At 41.0% G+C, this 18635-nt stretch overlaps 1 protein-coding gene across 2 annotated transcripts in view; it reads left to right on the forward strand.

Moving 5' to 3' along the window:
- LOC142748782 (solute carrier family 45 member 3-like) overlaps window positions 1-18360 on the forward strand; it is a 35015-nt gene extending 16655 nt beyond the window's left edge. The window contains exons 1-5 of one of the 2 annotated variants that reach the window (XM_075856039.1): window positions 3444-3583; window positions 8369-8662; window positions 10013-10834; window positions 12567-12832; window positions 14626-18360. In XM_075856039.1, the coding sequence (XP_075712154.1) occupies window positions 8515-8662; window positions 10013-10834; window positions 12567-12832; window positions 14626-15075 (1686 nt within the window). In that variant the 5' untranslated portion in view covers window positions 3444-3583; window positions 8369-8514 and the 3' untranslated portion in view covers window positions 15076-18360. Of the gene's footprint in view, window positions 1-3443; window positions 3584-8368; window positions 8663-10012; window positions 10835-12566; window positions 12833-14625 lie in introns of those variants that run through there. The other variant, XM_075856040.1, reaches the window with a different exon arrangement.
- The last annotated feature ends 275 nt before the right edge of the window (window positions 18361-18635 follow it).

Raw genomic sequence — 18635 nt, forward strand, 5'->3', positions numbered from 1 at the left:
GTTAATGTATAAATGGTTTGTATTGGTATTATTTGATGCTCTGAATAATAATTCAAGATTAATTGCAACTAAAGATGTAGCAGAGCTGAGTTTGTCATTAGGCAGAACTCCTCTTATTATTATGATTTTACATAGCACTGCAAGTACATTATCTTAGCACGGTGTGTTCTCATCCTGTACAACGAATGCAGCCACTTTAGCGCTAAATAACAAATTCAGCTCTACTACATCGGTATATGTCATACTAATGTTTTATACAATGATATACATTTGGTTGCAGCTGGTTCCTGATCCCTCGGCGAGTTTAGTTTCGGCCTCAGTGTAAACACAGCTGTATGATATAAAACCGATGAAGATGGAATGAGGTCAGATGCTGTAGACATAACGCTGAGATTCCTGCCCTGTCATGTCTTCACTGTGACGAGCGCTGGGAATATGGAGGAATAGTATCGCTTCAAAAGATGATTTCGCTCCGGTGTTCTATTGTTTGGTTGCTGAGCTTGGAATGACAAAACGTGATGTATCACAATCCAGTATAATACTAGTCCTTCTCAATGAATTAGAATATCATCAAAAAGTTATTTTATTTCAGTAATTCAATTAAAAAAGGCGATCAGCCTGTGGTGCTGCTGAGGGGTTATCAATGCGGCGTGGCATGGGGGCGATCAGCCTGTGGCACTGCTGAGGGGTTATCAATGCGGCGTGGCATGGGGGCGATCAATGTGTGGCACTGCTGAGGTGTTCTCAATGTGGCGTGGCATGGGGGCGATCAGCCTGTGGCACTGCTGAGGGGTTATCAATGAGACATGGCATGGGGGAGATCAGCCTGTGGCACTGCTGAGAGGTTATCAATGCGGCGTGGCATGGGGGCGATCAGCCTGTGGCACTGCTGAGGTGTTATCAATGCGGCGTGGCATGGAGGCGATCAGCCTGTGGCACTCCTGAGGGGTTATCAATGAGACATGGCATGGGGGAGATCAGCCTGTGGCACTGCTGAGGTGTTATCAATGCGGCATGGCATGGGGGCGATCAGCCTGTGGCACTAATGAGGGGTTATCAATGAGACATGGCATGGGGGAGATCAGCCTGTGGCACTGCTGAGAGGTTATCAATGCGGCGTGGCATGGGGGTGATCAGCCTGTGGCACTGCTGAGGTGTTATCAATGCGGCGTGGCATGGAGGCGATCAGCCTGTGGCACTCCTGAGGGGTTATCAATGAGACATGGCATGGGGGAGATCAGCCTGTGGCACTGCTGAGGTGTTATCAATGCGGCGTGGCATGGGGGCGATCAGCCTGTGGCACTAATGAGGGGTTATCAATGAGACATGGCATGGGGGAGATCAGCCTGTGGCACTGCTGAGAGGTTATCAATGCGGCGTGGCATGGGGGTGATCAGCCTGTGGCACTGCTGAGGTGTTATGGAAGCCCAGGTTGCTTTGATAGTGGCCTTCAGCTCGTCTGCATTGTTGGGTCTGGTGTCTCTCATCTACATGCCACGCCGCATTGATAACACCTCAGCAGTGCCACAGGCCGATCACCCCATGCCACGCCGCATTGATAACACCTCAGCAGTGCCACAGGCTGATCGCCCCCATGCCACGCCGCATTGATGCAATTGATTGTAATTCATGCAGAGTCGGAGCCCCGACCAAGGATTGAGGGCAGATACTGGACATACTTTTCAGTATGCCAACATTTGGGTATTAAAAATCATTTTTGAAATTGGGTTTATATAATAATCTAATTTTCTGAGAAACGAAATTTTGGGTTTTCAGTAACTGTTACCATAATAATCAACATTAAAGGAAAAAAATGCTGGGAATAGATCACTCTGTGTGTAATAAATCTATATAGTATAGGAGTTTCCCTTTTTGAATTGAATTACTGAAATAAATTAACTTTTTGATGATATTCTAATTAATTTAGAAGGACTAATCATTTCTTAAAGGGCCAGTGTAATTTTAAAGATCTTTAAGTATTTATTACTCAATGTATAGCGTACATAGTGGAGACAAGGTGGCTTCTATAGGGCCAATAGAGGGAAAGAGCCCAACTCAGGTTACACCATCTTTCTTGTAGCTAGGCTTTACTTCACCTGGTGCCAAGACTCAGTTTGCCACCCTAGCCCTGAATCTAAATACCCTGGTCAAGGCAGAGTTTTAGCTTCTATGGGGCAGATTACTATCACAATAATAAGTTAATTGGCGCTTGTTTGCTCCTTCTACATGGAGCAATGATTGTAGCTATATGTGGACCATTGATCGCTAATAAGATCGTTCATCACCAAAGAGTGCGTATACTGTCGGCAGCACATTTCCTGTTCACACGGGTAGACGTGCCGCTGAACAATGACCATTTTCATGGCAGCATAAGAGATCCGATCAGCTGGCGATTGAGCAATTGCTCGTTCGGTGGCTGATCACTGCCCCGTTTACACAAGCCAATGATCAGGAATCCGCGTTCGTTCACCCGATAATCGACCCGTGCATAAGGGCCTTTAGGTCTCAGGTTGGTACCATCCCTAGGTTGTAAGCAACTGCTATGTGGCTCACAGAGATACGAGGCCCTGTCTTGATTGGTCCCATCCATTTTGCTATTGGGTGGCGTATATATGGGCAGGACCACCCTCTCCTGAGGAACTCTGCCTAAAAGTCATACAACGGGCTTAGAGGGGGAACAAACACCAGGCCATCTGTCCTGGGTGGAAAAATCTGGTACCATGATTAGGGGCCCATTTTAGTCTTTGCTATGAGGCCCCCTCTCTTCTGTGAGCACCACTGGACCATCCACCTTCCCCATTGTAGTCACCTACTCAATCACCTGGCAAGAGTGGTGGTATGAAGTGGTGCTGGGTATGGGGTTGTCTAAAGGCCCTTTTACACTGGCCAATTATCGGGCAAACGAGCGTTCAAAGAACGCTGGTTCTCGATCATTGCCCTGTGTAAACAGGACAGCGATCAGTGATCAGTAAACTATACGATCAGGCGGCTGATCGTATAGTTTTAAAAGTGCAAACTATTATCGTTGTCGGCAGCACAATCTCTCTGTGTAAACCGGGAGACGCGCTGCCGACATGATAATAATGTATGGGGACGAGCGATCGGAGTAACGAGCTGTTTCAGTGATGGGCTCTCGTGGCATCGCCCAAAATGTCCTGTGTAAAAGTACCTTAACTTTAAATTTTGATCTGGAGCCCCCTCTTTTCCTCATTGGAAGTTGACTTTTACCTGGATTGTATTGCAGGACAATGATATGTCTGTCTGTGTTGTTCAGGAATGGAATTTGGCCATGGAAATAAGTTTCTATGTATTTCCAATACGTTTCCAATCCTGACTGCCTGCTAGTGATGTAAGTGTGGGGCCGGTCCGGGAGATACAATGAGGCATTGTCTGTTTCTTCTTAGCAGCCAGTGAGAGGTTGATGTGATGGGAAAATACCATGAGGCAGGTCGTCCGAGCGCATGAGAAAAGTGTGGGGTCCGGACAGCAACTGCAGCATTCAGGTCACTTGTGGCTACACGCAGACATGGCTTCTTTATTGTTATGGTGACTTCTACAATTTGGTTTATAGGGAATTTGCCAGGTAAGGTATATCTTGTATATATTTATTAAAATAGCTTTTAATCCGTCATTAGGGGATTTTATAGGTGCCAGATTATCAGAAGATTCTGGATTATCAGAACGACGTAGATAAATACATAAACTTACTTGCAAAGAAAGACCCAAAACAATACATATTGTAAAAATATCTGCCAGTCTGCAGTCTGTTTTGCTCCTGATTTTGTGAAATTCTACATTATATTGCAGTCAGATTATCACATTTTCTAGATTATCAGATGCCAGATGAAAGGAATTTTACGGTATATTTCCTGAATAGTAAATATATTTACCTGATGTGAAGTTCCGCCCGTTGGACAACTTTATATATAAGGGAATTGTATTGCAAGCAACTCTCTAATATACTTCTATTACCTGAATTGTTTATTGCGCTGCTGCTTTGTTAATGGGATTTTTGTGAGATCCATCAACAGCAATCTGCTGTATAAGGTGGGTTTTTACAAAACTTTTCCTAGATTTTGGCTTTGTTATGAGTTCCTGATATAGTGTGGTAGTTTAATATTAAATATCCTCACTAGGGAAATTTAAAGACGTTCTCCAACTAAAAATCTGATTACTAAGGCAGAATGAGATCTGAGATAGCATGGCTACACTGGGGCCAAACTGCTCTTCCCCTTCTCTTTTCACAGCAAAAGCCAAACCAGCTGTGAGATGGACTGGTTGCTTGGGATATACTACCTAAGGGACCGCCTTTCATATATGGTTGCCAGGCACCACATCCCTAGCAACCAGTCTGTCTGAGATTACTCCGCTGACTAAGCACTTTGTTGGGGGTTGGGAAGAGATAATGAAGTTTAGTTTTCAGGCAGAGCTGGCGTCAGAACTCGGTGAACCCGGGCATGTGCCGGGGCCCACTGTCCTTGGGGGGGGGGCCCACTCGGCCGACGGGTGCTGACGCAGCCGTCATTACTACTTTTAGGAGTGGAAACTCCGGCCAGAATGTTGCCGACGCATTGGACGGTGATTCCACTCCTGGTGGAGCCCCAGATGTCACTGTCCGTATATGGACAGTGAATTCAGGGGCTTCTCCTGGAGCGGAATCCCTATCTACTAGCACTATCTACAGAGGGCACTATGGGGGCACAAAATGGGGGCCTAACTTCTATATGGGGGCACAAAGTTTTCTGTAATTTTACTGCCGCCGTGAGTACCCCCGCAAAGGGGCCCACTGTCTGTGTCGCCCAGGGGCCCACATAAGCCTGGAGCCGGCCCTGATTACAGGCATTCCACTTTTCTCGATCTCCTACTGCTCTATTAATCAGATTTTTATAATAGTAGATTCAGGAGGAGACCCTCTTTAGGCATTTGTGTATTGAGCCACATTACAGAGACGTCTCCTTCCCTTCCTTTGCTTGCAGCAATCTCTTGGTCTAGTTTTAAGACTATGACTTAATAGAATAAAAAAATACGCCAGTCAATTGCTCCATACCCACAAGATGCATTAGTAGAGGATCATCGTCTGGAAAAAATCAGGATATACATTAATGTCCTGTAACAATCAATGGCATTAGAAGTTTGGCTCGTATCCAAGGGCCAACTCAGAGCCGTTACTCACAACCTACCACAAAAAATAACATTCACACGTCATGATGCTACTTAAACCAGACAGAAGATCTAAAGGGATGCGTTATAGCAACATGTGTCAGTATAGATCTTGATGAGATTCTCCTTGAAGTGAATGTCCACCAATAGGTCCAAAATTCTGTGCTGATTAATTTCTTAATATATCTTTATAGTGTTTGGAGCTCTGTTTTTCTGATATGGAGCTCCAAATCCTCTGCATACACATAAGTGTAAATAATAAAATTCTGGCTTCCTGTAGTCACCACTAGGGGGAGTTTACCGCATACTGTTTATATATTGATCTCAATAATAACAGTGAGCTCCCTCTAGTGGTGACTGCAGGAAGACAGAATTTTACATCTACATCCATGCATGGGATTTGAAGCTCTGGATAAGAAAAACTCCGACCTCTATAAAGATATATTAAGAAATTATTCAGTACAGATTTTCCGACCTAAAAACCTGTTAAAAAGTGGACATTCACAAAAACGTTAATGGACATTTTACCAGACCCTCCAAGTGTACCTATATGGGAGGTACCTCCAAGACGACCGGAGAGTATTGTGCAAGGGTCCTATTAATTAGAAAAGGATCCGTGAATGATACTTTCCAAGTGTCATACAGTTGCCACGACAACTGTACCGTCCAGCGTGCAGGAGCGTTTCTTTACGCCCGATGTGAGGTTGGGGCGGGAGATCACATGTGGAGGTACACTATAACTGTTTTGACAAATGGTGCCGCTTTTACCAATGCTTTATGAATGGGCGTTGGCACTTATAGGAAGCTGTGGCTGACACTAATGGGTACACTTTTTGGCGTTTGTAGATTACTGTAGCTGACATTTATGGGCACAATGGCCTGAGTTTATGGAAACTCTGGTTGGCACTTATAGGAACTCTCCGGCTGACAATTATTGGGCATTGGTGGTCCCTCATAGAGAATTAAGGACATTTTTTTATTAATAGGGTGTTGTGACTGTTACTGTTTTATGAGCCATTCTGGTGGGTTTGTTCTCTTATGGGGGGCATTAAAAAAAATGTTACGTGAAAAATATATGTATGTATGTTGGAGGTAGGGGTATCTATATATATTTTTTTTATGTCAAGAATTTTGTAGGGGTTGCTTTCCTACCACAATATTGTATGGCCTAATAGGGTCCGACCTCTAAAACCCCAACAGGTTGAGTCTTTGCTTTTCATTGTCTAATTGAGATAAAGTTGTGATCAAGGGGGATTTTCCTGAACGTCCTGTCATCCCCCAGCTTCTCACCAGCCTGGGATAGCTGATAACTGAGAACACTAGATTGCATTCAACTGTACAGCAAATAGACTTACTACTATACGACTAATCCAACATTGTGTGAGTATTTCTAAGTATTCACATAAAAAAATGACTAATTTTAGTTGGTTTTCCTCCTCCTGAGGTATATTACTAGACCTCGTACATTCCAATGGTATGTGAAAGACAAGTAGGGTACAGAGTGTAACGTCTTTCCTGTAGAGTGATGATTTTTCACCATTCGACTCCTGGGAGTCATTTTACAGGATCAGGACGAGTTTCAGAAAGGAGCTTTGTAAATTGTCAAGTCCTAGATCAGTGGACCTGTGCGGCCGAAGAGGGGACATTAGTGAGGTTTGCAAGGAAATAACATTGATGTTCTTTATACAGTCGTTTGCATGGAATTTCTCATATCTAACATTTGAGATTCGGCAGCTGATAAATACCCCAAACCAGCTCTCAGGGGTGTTCTAGAGCAGTGTATCTGGGGTACCACAGGTTGGGAACCTAGGTTCTAGAGCGCTGGTGCTGCCTTCAAGGCCTTTCTTTATTTTTTTGTGGACTTTACAGCCCAAATTATTTAAGCTCTTGGGTATGAATGTGTCCTTTGCTTTTCTATGTATGCCCTGCATGTGTCCCAACATGGGATGAGAATCGAGATGAACATAATCCCAAAACATTGTCTTCAATCCAACAAAGAAAAAGTGTTCGGATATATTTTACTATAGGGATACCCATTGGTAAATGGAGAGACCTACATAAGGTTTTTAGGGAAAATGAGAATGACTTTTTATGCCAGACCACGATATCGCTACGTTTACGGTCACTTTTCCATGGTAAATTGGAACATCATACAGGCAAAACCTCTATTTGGGAACTCCTCTAATAGCCAAAGCAGAGATGATAAGAGAAAGGCCTCATGCACACAACCGTAGTTTTGCGGCCTCACAATCCGCAATTCCAGATAGTATGGGACACATTCTATCCTATGGGCCAATGCACACGACAGTGGTTTCTACAGTCCGTGCATTGTTCGGGAGCCTGGACCGCATAAAAACAGGGCCAGTCCTTTTACGGGCCGCATTTGCGATCCGAGCTCCTTAAAGTCAATGCACATCTTGTGCACATGGCTTCGGTTGTGTGCATGAAGCCAAACTCCCTTTCTGGTAGTCTTGGTGCGACCATATATCATATGGTTGCCAATTTTAGCTAAAGGGGTTTTCCAGTCCTAAGAAATTCAATGGCCTTTGATTATCGGGGGTGCCGGGTTGTCGGACACCGATCAGATATTAATGGCCCATCCTGAGGATAGGCCATTAATTTCTTAGGACTGAAACCTTCCTTTAACTTCTACTAGTAGTACTACTACCATATATAATATGGATATAAGGGGGACTGCATTTAGAAAAGGGGTGGTCCTGTTGAGACAATCTATTTATTTAAGTGATCATGTCCTTTTGTTTGGTGCTAACAATCAATGTAGTGCCATGGCCCCTTCATTTTGCTGATTTATGGGGGTCCCACCGATCATACTTTGATGGCCTGTCCCCAGGCTAGACCATCAATAGAAAATAATGAAAAACCCATTTTAACTTAATTCAGCTAAAACCAGTATCGTAACTAGGGGATACTGGCGGGGCAAATGCCCCTGGGTGATGCATGCCAGGAGGGGCACTAACAAGCCATTCTACCTTGGCCAGAGTAATTAGATACAGAACTAGGGCAGGGAGCTGAATCGTTGTCGCAGGTGGAGAAAAGCCTAGCAATAGCAATGACGGGAAAAAAAAATATTTTTGAGAATTAATTGAAGCGTATTATGTAGTGTTTTTATTTTTTTTAATTTTTTTTACCACAATTATATATTATATATCTTGAGCACAATCATGTTTACACTTCTCTTCTTTTGTAGTAAGTGTCATTGACTATGGGGGCCCAGGAAGATCAAAGGGAGGCATCGTCTTCAAAGACCGCTCTTCAGAATTATTCATCTCATATGAGGACATTTGAGATTTTAAACATTTGGCCGTAGACACGGGAGAGAGAAGTTGCTCGAACATGACGCCCTGCAGGATGCAGTGGCACCTCGTCCTGCTAAACTTCATGACATGTGGCCTCGAGATCTGTGTGGCAGCTGGCATCACGTACGTCCCCCCATTGCTCTTGGAGGCTGGAGTGGAAGAGCAGTACATGACCATGGTTTTGGGTAAGTTGTTACTATTATTTTTGTATTATTATAAAAAATGTTTTATATATATTACATTGTATACTGTATATTTTTTATTGAGTCTGGGAAAAGTGGCTACCAGTAAAGCCCTGTAAGGTATTATAACTCCATATTCCTAGAGTTGTAATTGTGCCATACTGGTTGTCATCCTTCTTTCCCAGGAACAAAAATTCTATGAATCAAGGTCTTATATTTACTATTATTGTTGTACTTGTGGATTTGCTGCAGGCCGCGTCACATTTGTGTATCTAAACACTCCTTTTGCCTCATTCTTGTGGTGTTTGGTGTCTGTTACAGTAATCCCCTGTTACAGATGCCCTGAAGGGCACATGAAAAGTGGCTTCACCGAGTGTTATGATCTAACATCAAACCCGTCTGCACATGATAAAAGGAACTTAAGTGTAAAGTTTCAGTTAAAGGTTTTAGAAGTGTGATCTTCTTTTGTAATACTTTTGTTTGAGGGGTGAGGGTAAAATTTGCGTTCAAGGCCAAATATCTCATGGATCAACCAAGAGGCTTATGATACGTAAGTCTTTGTTTTGCTTCAGCCCCCTCAAGTACATCACTTACCTAGAGTCAGTGTGAGGAATGGCAAGAAGATTTATTGGCTCTACTTTCAACAAACTTCATGATATTTTATTTGAGACCCTTAGGTGAGGGTTGGCCTTAATAATAGGCCATCTATAGTTAGTCAGACGGGCTGCTCTGGACTGAGATTTGTGATGTCACTGCACTAGAGTGACATCATTTAGTGTAAGATGCCAATCAAACAGTTCAATGTCAAGCAATTTTACCTTTACACCCTGATATTTACATGGAGTGGAAGGGTGACCAGACTATTTAGTCTACCCCTGAAAACAAGACTATTGATAGTAATATAATAAACCGTTAAATGTCTTCTAAAGACCAAACTCTGATCTAATCCAGATCTTTGCTTCGATGAATTTTCAATTTCCTTATACTCTATGTATAGTGGCTCTCTTCTTTGAGAGGACTTCCTTTCCTAGCACTCTTCACTGCTAAGTATTTTTCATAGGGACCGGAATATATATTATGTTCTTCCTCATGGTAATCTCATTAAAAAATACCCCAGATATCTATTTTCCCTTCAGCCTGAAATGGCTAGTAATCCCGCTACACAACGATTGCAGACCACCTAGATCATATTTGTACATGGATGTTATCAACATCAAAAATACCTTAAAAGTCCTGAAATTTTTAGGAAATTCTGATTGATGAGTAATAGGACATTGCCTCCAGCAAATCGATAGCTCCAATAATGAAAAAATTCCTTTTTAATGACAACTTTTTGAATACTTTCTCTTTAAGGTATTGGACCCGTCCTTGGACTAATCCTTGTGCCACTGATTGGATCAGCTAGTGATAATTGCCAAAGCAACTATGGTAGGAGACGACCATTCATCTGGCTGCTATCTGTTGGTGTCCTCCTGTCACTGTTTATCATTCCTCATGCAGACTTTTTGGCTTCCTACTTCTCCTACGGTGGGAATCGTGTCCATGTTTTCTTCCTTATTTTCGGTGTGGGATTGCTTGACTGTTGTGTACAGGTGTGCTTTACCCCACTGGAAGCTCTTCTCTCTGACCTTTATCATGATGATGAGAGTTGTGGTCAAGCCTTCGCCATGTTCTCATTAATGATTAGCGTTGGTGGTTGTATTGGATACTTACTGACCTCCGTCAACTGGAATTATTCGTACGTGTCACTTTACCTTGGTGGAAAAGATGAGTGCCTGTTTCTATTATTGACTGTAATATTTGTAATAAGTGTCCTTGTAACAATGAAGACTGTAGAAGAACATGACCATGGTCAACAAGCTCTGGACCTCAAACCTTCGGTGACCTCTATGTCCTTCACCAGAGGATGTTGTATACCAAAATGGAAGCTACGTTCTTGGAAATGTAACCCAATATTTTGCTTGTTGAGTCTTTGCTGGTCTGTTACCCCTAGGATTTATCACAGTTACTGTCGCATCCCAGCGGTTATGAAACAGCTATGTGCTGCCCAGTTATGTAGCTGGATGGCGGTCATGTCTTTCATGCTATTCTACACAGATTTTGTTGGTGAGGGACTGTACAAAGGTATTCCAAGTGCGGCTCCCGGAACAGAGTCAAGGATTCGATATGATGAAGGTACTTTTCTTGTTGTGAGCTGATTTAGTCACACTATTGTTTTGCTAATTTCCAACTTTTTACTGACCTTGTAAGATGTTACATAATTTTATCAATCCCACCTTATACAATGGGTCCCTCTTTCGAAAGCTGATCTTGGTGTGGGAGGAGGTCCGCTTTTTGGGTGTTTGATGGTTTTACTCTTCAGTGTGTTCCCTGTTATGTATAAACCTCCACCATACTAGATAAAAATTTGAAAAAGGTGGAGTTATGTGTGTAAATTGACATAAGCCGCACTCTGTCGTAGTCCGGCTCGTGAGATATACCACCAAAAACAGGACTGTTGGAGGGGGGTATGCATTTCTCTTACAGCCTCTCTTCCCTGTGACATTGCAGAGGTGTAGCCTAAAGCTTCTGGGCCCCTTGATACAAAATCTGTTCTATACCTCCCCACCAATCATCAATTTTAGCCAGTTATAGCACTACTGTCCTTTTATGTGGCTGGGTGCTATCTGGACCCCTTTAGTCACCAGGGTGTCACTGCATCCTCTGCACCCCCTTTAGCTATACTGCTGATAGATAGTTTCCGGCAGGAGCATCGTATTTTTATATATGCACTATAAATGGAACAACTGAAAAACTATCCGGGGTCTATATATAAAAGACAAATGTTAAGCAGCACTCAGTCCACTTAATACTGGCACATATTAGCTGCCGTTATGGGATAAAAGAACACTTTATGACTAGTGGTATTTACAGACGTGATTTGCTCCATAGAAGTTTCCCGACATCAGATAAGTTAAGATTTCCTTAGCTGTGAAAATTATTTCAATTTTTTTTTTATTTTTTTTTAATCAAATTTTGTACTTTTTGGATTTAGCTAAAGTGGACACAGATAATTTCGACCTATTATGAACTATTTACATTCGATTCCTGCATCCACTTTGTTTTGGAGTCTTGTCCCGGCATTATCAAGAACTCAGTTCCTGGTAATGGGTAACTCTGTTTGCTGACATTATCCACCCGGAAATATTCAGCTGCTAGCCCCATGGTCAAATAGGGCCGATAGTGGCTGAGACCAGGAAAATATATTTCGCTTTTTGCTCCTCCACATATTGCATAATCGTTGTCCAAATGTGGAAGTTCACTTCAAGTTAAAGTTGCGCCCCACCCTCACCCCCTCAGCAATTTCAATCTGAGAAGAGGCTGATTATATTGATCTAGTAATTTATCAGTAAATTTCTGTCCCATTTAACCCACTAGAAGAAACCTTGTACAATTCACAATACGTCAGAGCTAAACTTAGGTGGCCGACCATCTTCTAGAGAGAAACGAGCGCTCGTCCCCATATTAGCTCCTTGTGACAGGAGCAAACGAGCACCGATCAACGAGCTGTCTCCTTGATCGGCGCTCGTTTACACGGCCCAGGATCGGCCGTGTAAGAGGACCTTTAACCTTACCCACCAACAGCAAACATGGTGCACATTCACCACCTCAAGTACAAAATATTGTCTGCATCCTTTTTTCAGTGACCCTAAAAATATAAGTTGTAAAAAAAAAAAGATGAATGTAGGAAGAATTTATGAGCATGACACCTGTCAAAAAGTAGCAGATAATGTTAGGCCCAGCTGTAAAAAAAAACCTTGAAAATAAAAAATACAATAAATATGTCTTCTATGTTCAGGAATTACAGAATTTTTGTTTCTTAATTATAAATTTTTTCAAACTGACCATTCGCGGTCTTGTCTTGCAGGAATCCGCATGGGAAGTCTCGGCCTCTTTCTACAGTGTGCAACATCAACCTTCTTTTCCATGATCATCAACAAACTTGCCAAACAGTTTGGGTCTCGGAAAGTCTATCTGTCCAGTATGATCACCTTCACCTCTTCTGCGCTGGTTATATGCCTGTCACAGAACATTGTCGTAGTAACCATCATGTCTTCATTAACCGGTTTTGCATACGCTACGCTGCAGACACTCCCATACACCTTAATCTGTCTCTATCATAAGGAGAAAGAGGTAAGTAAAAATGTATTTGATCAGTGGAGTTTTGTCACCAAGATGCGTAAAAAACTTTACTGAAATTTTTCGGCCTCAAGTGATGAGGCACAAGATGAATTGGTTTAAAGAGGCTCTGTCACCACATTATAAGTGGCCTATCTCCTACATAATGTGATCGGCGCTGTAATGTAGATTACAGCAGTGTTTTTTATTTAGAAAAACGATCAATTTTGAGCAAGTTATGACCTATTTTAGATTTATGCTAATGACTTTCTTAATGCCCAACTGGGCGTGTTTTTACTTTTTGACCAAGTGGGCGTTGTGGAGAGAAGTGTATGACTCTGAACAATTGGCGTCATACACTTCTCTCCATTCATGTACTCAGCACATAGTGATCTTGCTAGATCAAGATGTGCTGTCACTTACTCACACATTAACGTTACTGAAGTGTCTTGAGAGTGAATAGACATCGCTTCCAGCCAGGACGAGATGTCTATTCACAATCCCGACACTTCGGTAACGTTTGGGACTTAAAGCACGGCACATCGAGATCACGCTTGCTGTCATTAAGTCCCACGCAAACATTACCGAAGTGTCGGGATTGTGAATAGACATCTCGTCCTGGCTGGAAGCGATGTCTATTCACTCTCAAGACACTTCAGTAACGTTAATGTGGGAGTATATGACAGCACATCATGATCTCGCAAGATCACTATGTGCTGAGTGCATGAATGGAGGGAAGTGTATGACGCTGATTGGTCTCTGATTGGTCAGCGTCATACACTTCTCTCCGCAACACCCACTTGGTCAAAAAGTAAAAACACGCCCAGTTGTACATTGAGAAACTCATTAGCATAAATCTAAAATAGGTCATAACTCTGTCAAAATTGATCGCTTTTCTAAATAAAAAACACTGCTGTAATCTACATTACAACGCCGATCACATTATGTAAAATATAAGGCACTTATAATGTGTGTCTTCAAATTTTTGAAATTACTTCAACTATGACGTTTCACCAAATGACTAGCTTCGTAGAAAAATATTGTGGGTTTGCTCAAAAATCATTGGTTGTGCTTGCTCGTTCTATGTTCTATTCCTATTTGAATGCCCTTGACATCCTAACCATCTTCTCAATAGTATCATACATACAACCACTAGACCATTCCCCAATCTATGATATCGCCATGTACCCATATATGTAGTAATAGTTAATAATCTGACAAAAAAAAGAAAAAGATTATTATCAGATCAGAAACATATGTCTATCGACTGGTCTTCTCGAATTCAGCAAGACGGAGCAAAAATTTTCTGTGAGTTGCTATTGCCAGAAGATTATCTTTATGAGAAATGGCTGTGTTGTTTTTTTTTTAGCTGGTCGCTATTGTTTTACATGAGAGACGTAGCACTAATGTCTTCTGGCTATGCTTCCCATTCTTAACGTGCCATAAATGTTTATGCATGGAACATCGTTCAGCATTTGAAACATCCAAACAACATCCAAAGGCACCTTGAGATCTGCAAAGCGAATCAAAAACTCTTATTACAAGGGTGTTTTTATAGTTATCCCCAAATATGTACATAAGACAAGGGCAAAAAATAAATAAATTGGGGGTTAATCTCCCTTTTTATACAAATAACCATATATCTGGTAAGAAAAGAAGAGTAATACAAAATATGGGAAAAATTTAAATTTCCAGAAAATAATACAAAATATGGAAACATTTTCAATTTGGGAAACCTTCTAAAATATGAACAGATATCACTTTGATGCAGACAGAGCATCAATAACTAAAAACATGTTTCTCCTTAGGTATTTATGCCAGGACCCGCAGTGCCGAACATTCGGAATGAGAATATAGAAGAACCGGTGTACTTTTCACCCAATATACCGAGCAGTCACCAAAATGGAACATTAAAGCACAAAGGACACAACAATGAAGAAAGTATATATATGACTCAAAAACTGGATTCGTATGTTCCTTCTGAAGACCACCCCTACTACCCCACAGACAACAATAACCAGATGGCCGACAGAGACGATAAATCTGGTAAAGACGTTTACGCAAAGAGAGGGATCGGCCTTGACTTTGCCACTCTTGACAGCACATTCCTCCTGTCTCAGGTCTTTCCGTCCTTCTTCATGGGGATGTTTGTACAATTGATGGAAAGTGTTACAGTCTACATTGCTTCATCCGTTGTTTTTGGAGTATTTGCCATATATTTAGCGAACCGTGTTGTTTTTGACCAAAAGGACTTGTGAACATGAAAAATATAAAATCCTGTTAGTGGAAAAGAAGGCGTTAAAAACCTTGTTTACAGTGTTCACGTTTACAGCCATAGATGTTTCTCTGTATTTTTTATCTAGCATTTGTTTCCCAATAACACTGGTACTCCTCCATTCCATCCCCTTCATTCCTAATCCTTTCATTTCCTATTTTCTCTTCCTTCCCCTTTACGTTTTCATTTCTTTTTAACTTCCCTTTTTCCTTTTCTCCCTTTCCTTTTCCATTTTTCCTTTCTTTCTTTCCTTTTCCTTTTTTTCGCCTTTTCTCATTTTTTTTCCCTTTGATTTCTTCTCCCTTTCTACTTTGTCCCTTTTTCCTTTCCTTTTTCTTTGTTTCATTTTCCCTTTTTCTTTTTTCCCCCTTTTTCCTTTCTTTTCCCCTGTCCTTTCCCCCTGTCCTCCCTCTATGTTCCTTTTCCCACCTTTTTCTTTGTTCCCCTTTCCCCTCCTCCCTTTTTCTTTTTTTTTACCCCTTTTTTTTTTCTTTTTCCCACTTTTTCTTTTTTGCTCTCTCCTTTTTATTCCATCCAGATAATGATGCATAAAGGGAATAACATTTTTCTATGAAAGCTGTAAAACATTAGAAAACCTAGAACCATATAAGCATACTACACTGTTCTCATGAGGAAAGAGAATTATTCCCTAAGAATTAAACAGTCCAAATAGTTATAAACTGTTACAAATCTGGGCCGATATACTGGTGGCAAAAGGCCCAAAACCACAGACCTACAATTTGAAAGACGCCCAGAGGAATCAGATGAACTTCTTTATGAACCAATATACATCTTATGAGACAGAAAGGATGTAAGTTATTCTTAAATTCTTCACCTACATTTTTTTTTTTTTTTAACCCTCCCTTTTATTGCCCCTCAGTTACACAAAATGTAAAAAAAAAAAATTAGGTGGAGAATCTTTTTGAACAACACTCTGCCCAAAACTAATACATAGTGTTATGACTAATGCAAGGCCTGAGAATGTAGAGCATGACACACGGATTGAAAGAAACACAAAGAGAGAATTCCTGTGCCATGTCCGTGTATTCGTTTTGACTGGAGTGTTCCTTTAAATCTCCTAATTTATAATCAAACAAGTGACCGGATAATTACGGCAGGAAATACTTATCACCAATGATATTCTCTTCCTTAATCCTGTTTAGTTCCAGATTGCAAGTGAAATGGTTAAAAAAAAATGTGCCACAGGAGACATAGAATTGCTTTACCACTCCCCCTCCTCTACTACCAATGGATTGAAAGCAATAAGTTTTGGAAAGGGGGGGGGGGGTTGGCTCCTTGGCTTTGACTGGAAGGAAGCTTGCTGCAGAAGAAACCTCCCCCCATTGCTCTGTCTGCAATGGAGACCAGGCAAGCCACACATTTTTTGGTTTAACTCTTAAATTCTTATCATTCCATTTCTAAAATCCTGCATACTTCTTCACTAGGGCAAATGTTTGTTCATCATTAAAACAAAGCACAATATCTGAAATTCAGATTTAAATGCAGGAATGTGAAATTTTGAAATCTCATGTGGAAAATAAAATATTGTAATGGAAAGAAATATATACATAGGTTTATAATTTATTTATTTTTTTCTGGTTATTTTCATTATTCCACACAATGTACTGTATAACTTTTATTTTATAATGAATATTCACTACTGTTACTGAATCAGCCTTTTAGTTCTTTTGCTATTATGTAAATTAAAGAAAAATCAGCTGCTAGTTTTATATGTTTTTTTTAGTGTACTATGGGAATTTTTGTATTTATTTTTTATATGTTATGGAGGATAATTTACATAGGGAAAAAGTTACACAGTCACCTATATAGTATGTCCGTAGCCGTGTTATGGGTAAACCGATCACTCGGGTGAATGAAGTCTGTAGCTGGAAACTTTTAGATCCCTAGGAACAGTCTTATTCTGGCCCCCCTTGGATAAGTCCTATGCATAGAAGTCTGTACCCTCTTAGGGAATAGAGCGGTAATCTGGAAGTGCCGCTCTGTTCCCTTTGCAGGTACCTGCATGGAAACCCATTAGTTTAATTTTAATGTTGTTGGATACCACAGATTTGAAGAATTCCCTTTTAGATTGGCTATAGAAGTAGAGTAAAGTCTGTCTTCCAGCTCACATACAGTTGGTCATTCTGCTGACAGTCCCAAAAATATATGGAACTTTTATTATACATTAAAGTCAGCCTTTGACCCTTCATGAGTTCACCCAAAAACTGAGCTGACATTAATAGGTACGCAGTGTGTTTTTGGAGAACAACCATCAACATCTAACCCCTAGAACTGCCGTCCATCTTAAGCTGGCCATACACATGAGATAGCCGCCGGCCGAACAGATATTTCTCCCAACTCCACCCGAAACATACCCAGCATGCCTGTTTATATTAATAGGGTGGGGGCAATAAGCCTTATCCACTACTGGAACAAAGGATTGGGCATGTTGAAATCTAACATTCTCGATCCTTCACTACGCCGTCATCTGTCGGGATGTTCCCATACATATTAGATAGTCAGCTGATCCCGCCAAACTCAGCAGGTTTAGCCAACATTTATCTAATATGTATGGCCTACTTAAGGCCTCATGCACACAGCCATATTACGGGTCCGTACAATTTCCGATGCAGGATACTCTCTGATCAGCTTCTCATTGGGGACTATTTTTAACAAAAAGAGGGAATAGCCTGTGTAAGAATGATGGAGTAAAACCAACTAGCCCCCAAAATAGCCCTTGAGTCATCCTCGTCTATCAAACTGCTATATCTGGAAAAGCCGAATGACAACCAATGTACCTGTCAGCTTTCCTAAAGTTCTGAAAGGCATATCCGCCATGTTATATAATAAGGTTATCTCGCTGCATAACTTGGCAAATTTGTCATTTAGGACTCCAGTAACGCTGGGTGACAACCATGTAGTAACTGTAATGGAGGCCATATTGGTTGTCACCTTGATCGAGGAATGGTTTATACCAACCAATGAGATTGAGGTCAACCAAGCAGATGCCTTCAGTTATTTTTGTGAAAGAAGTAACGGGATTGGCTGCTATAGGCAACACTTCAAATGTACTTTTTCACAACTTTTTCTAAACGAGCCTCATAAGTTTTCTTACATCTGCTGACAAGGTTTCGCTGCATAATTATTGACGCCCTACATTGAAATCTGATTTCATTACATATATGGGTTAAATAAGCCTTATAACAATGTTTTTCCTAAGTGCCTGTACTTAATGTTTACTTTTAATAAGAAAATAATATAATTAAGGGAAACTTTTTGTTACTGTTGTAATTACAGAAGTAATTTATACAGTAGGATTTTTTGTAACTTTGATACAGTTATTGTGTAAATACTATGTATACAAATTGTCATAAAACTCGTTTCAATAAATTATTCCTCTATTGCCTTTATCAATTTCTATTAACTGGTGTCCTTGGTATTACGTCTCCCTATAATATTTTACATGTGCCCATGTCTGGTAAATTCCCAAAATGAAATATGGGGTGAAATAAGATTCTTCCTATAATGATCAACTATTATAAG

Source organism: Rhinoderma darwinii, chromosome 3 (genome assembly GCF_050947455.1).
Source record: "Rhinoderma darwinii isolate aRhiDar2 chromosome 3, aRhiDar2.hap1, whole genome shotgun sequence".
In the NCBI taxonomy this organism is placed as follows: Eukaryota; Metazoa; Chordata; class Amphibia; order Anura; family Rhinodermatidae; genus Rhinoderma; species Rhinoderma darwinii.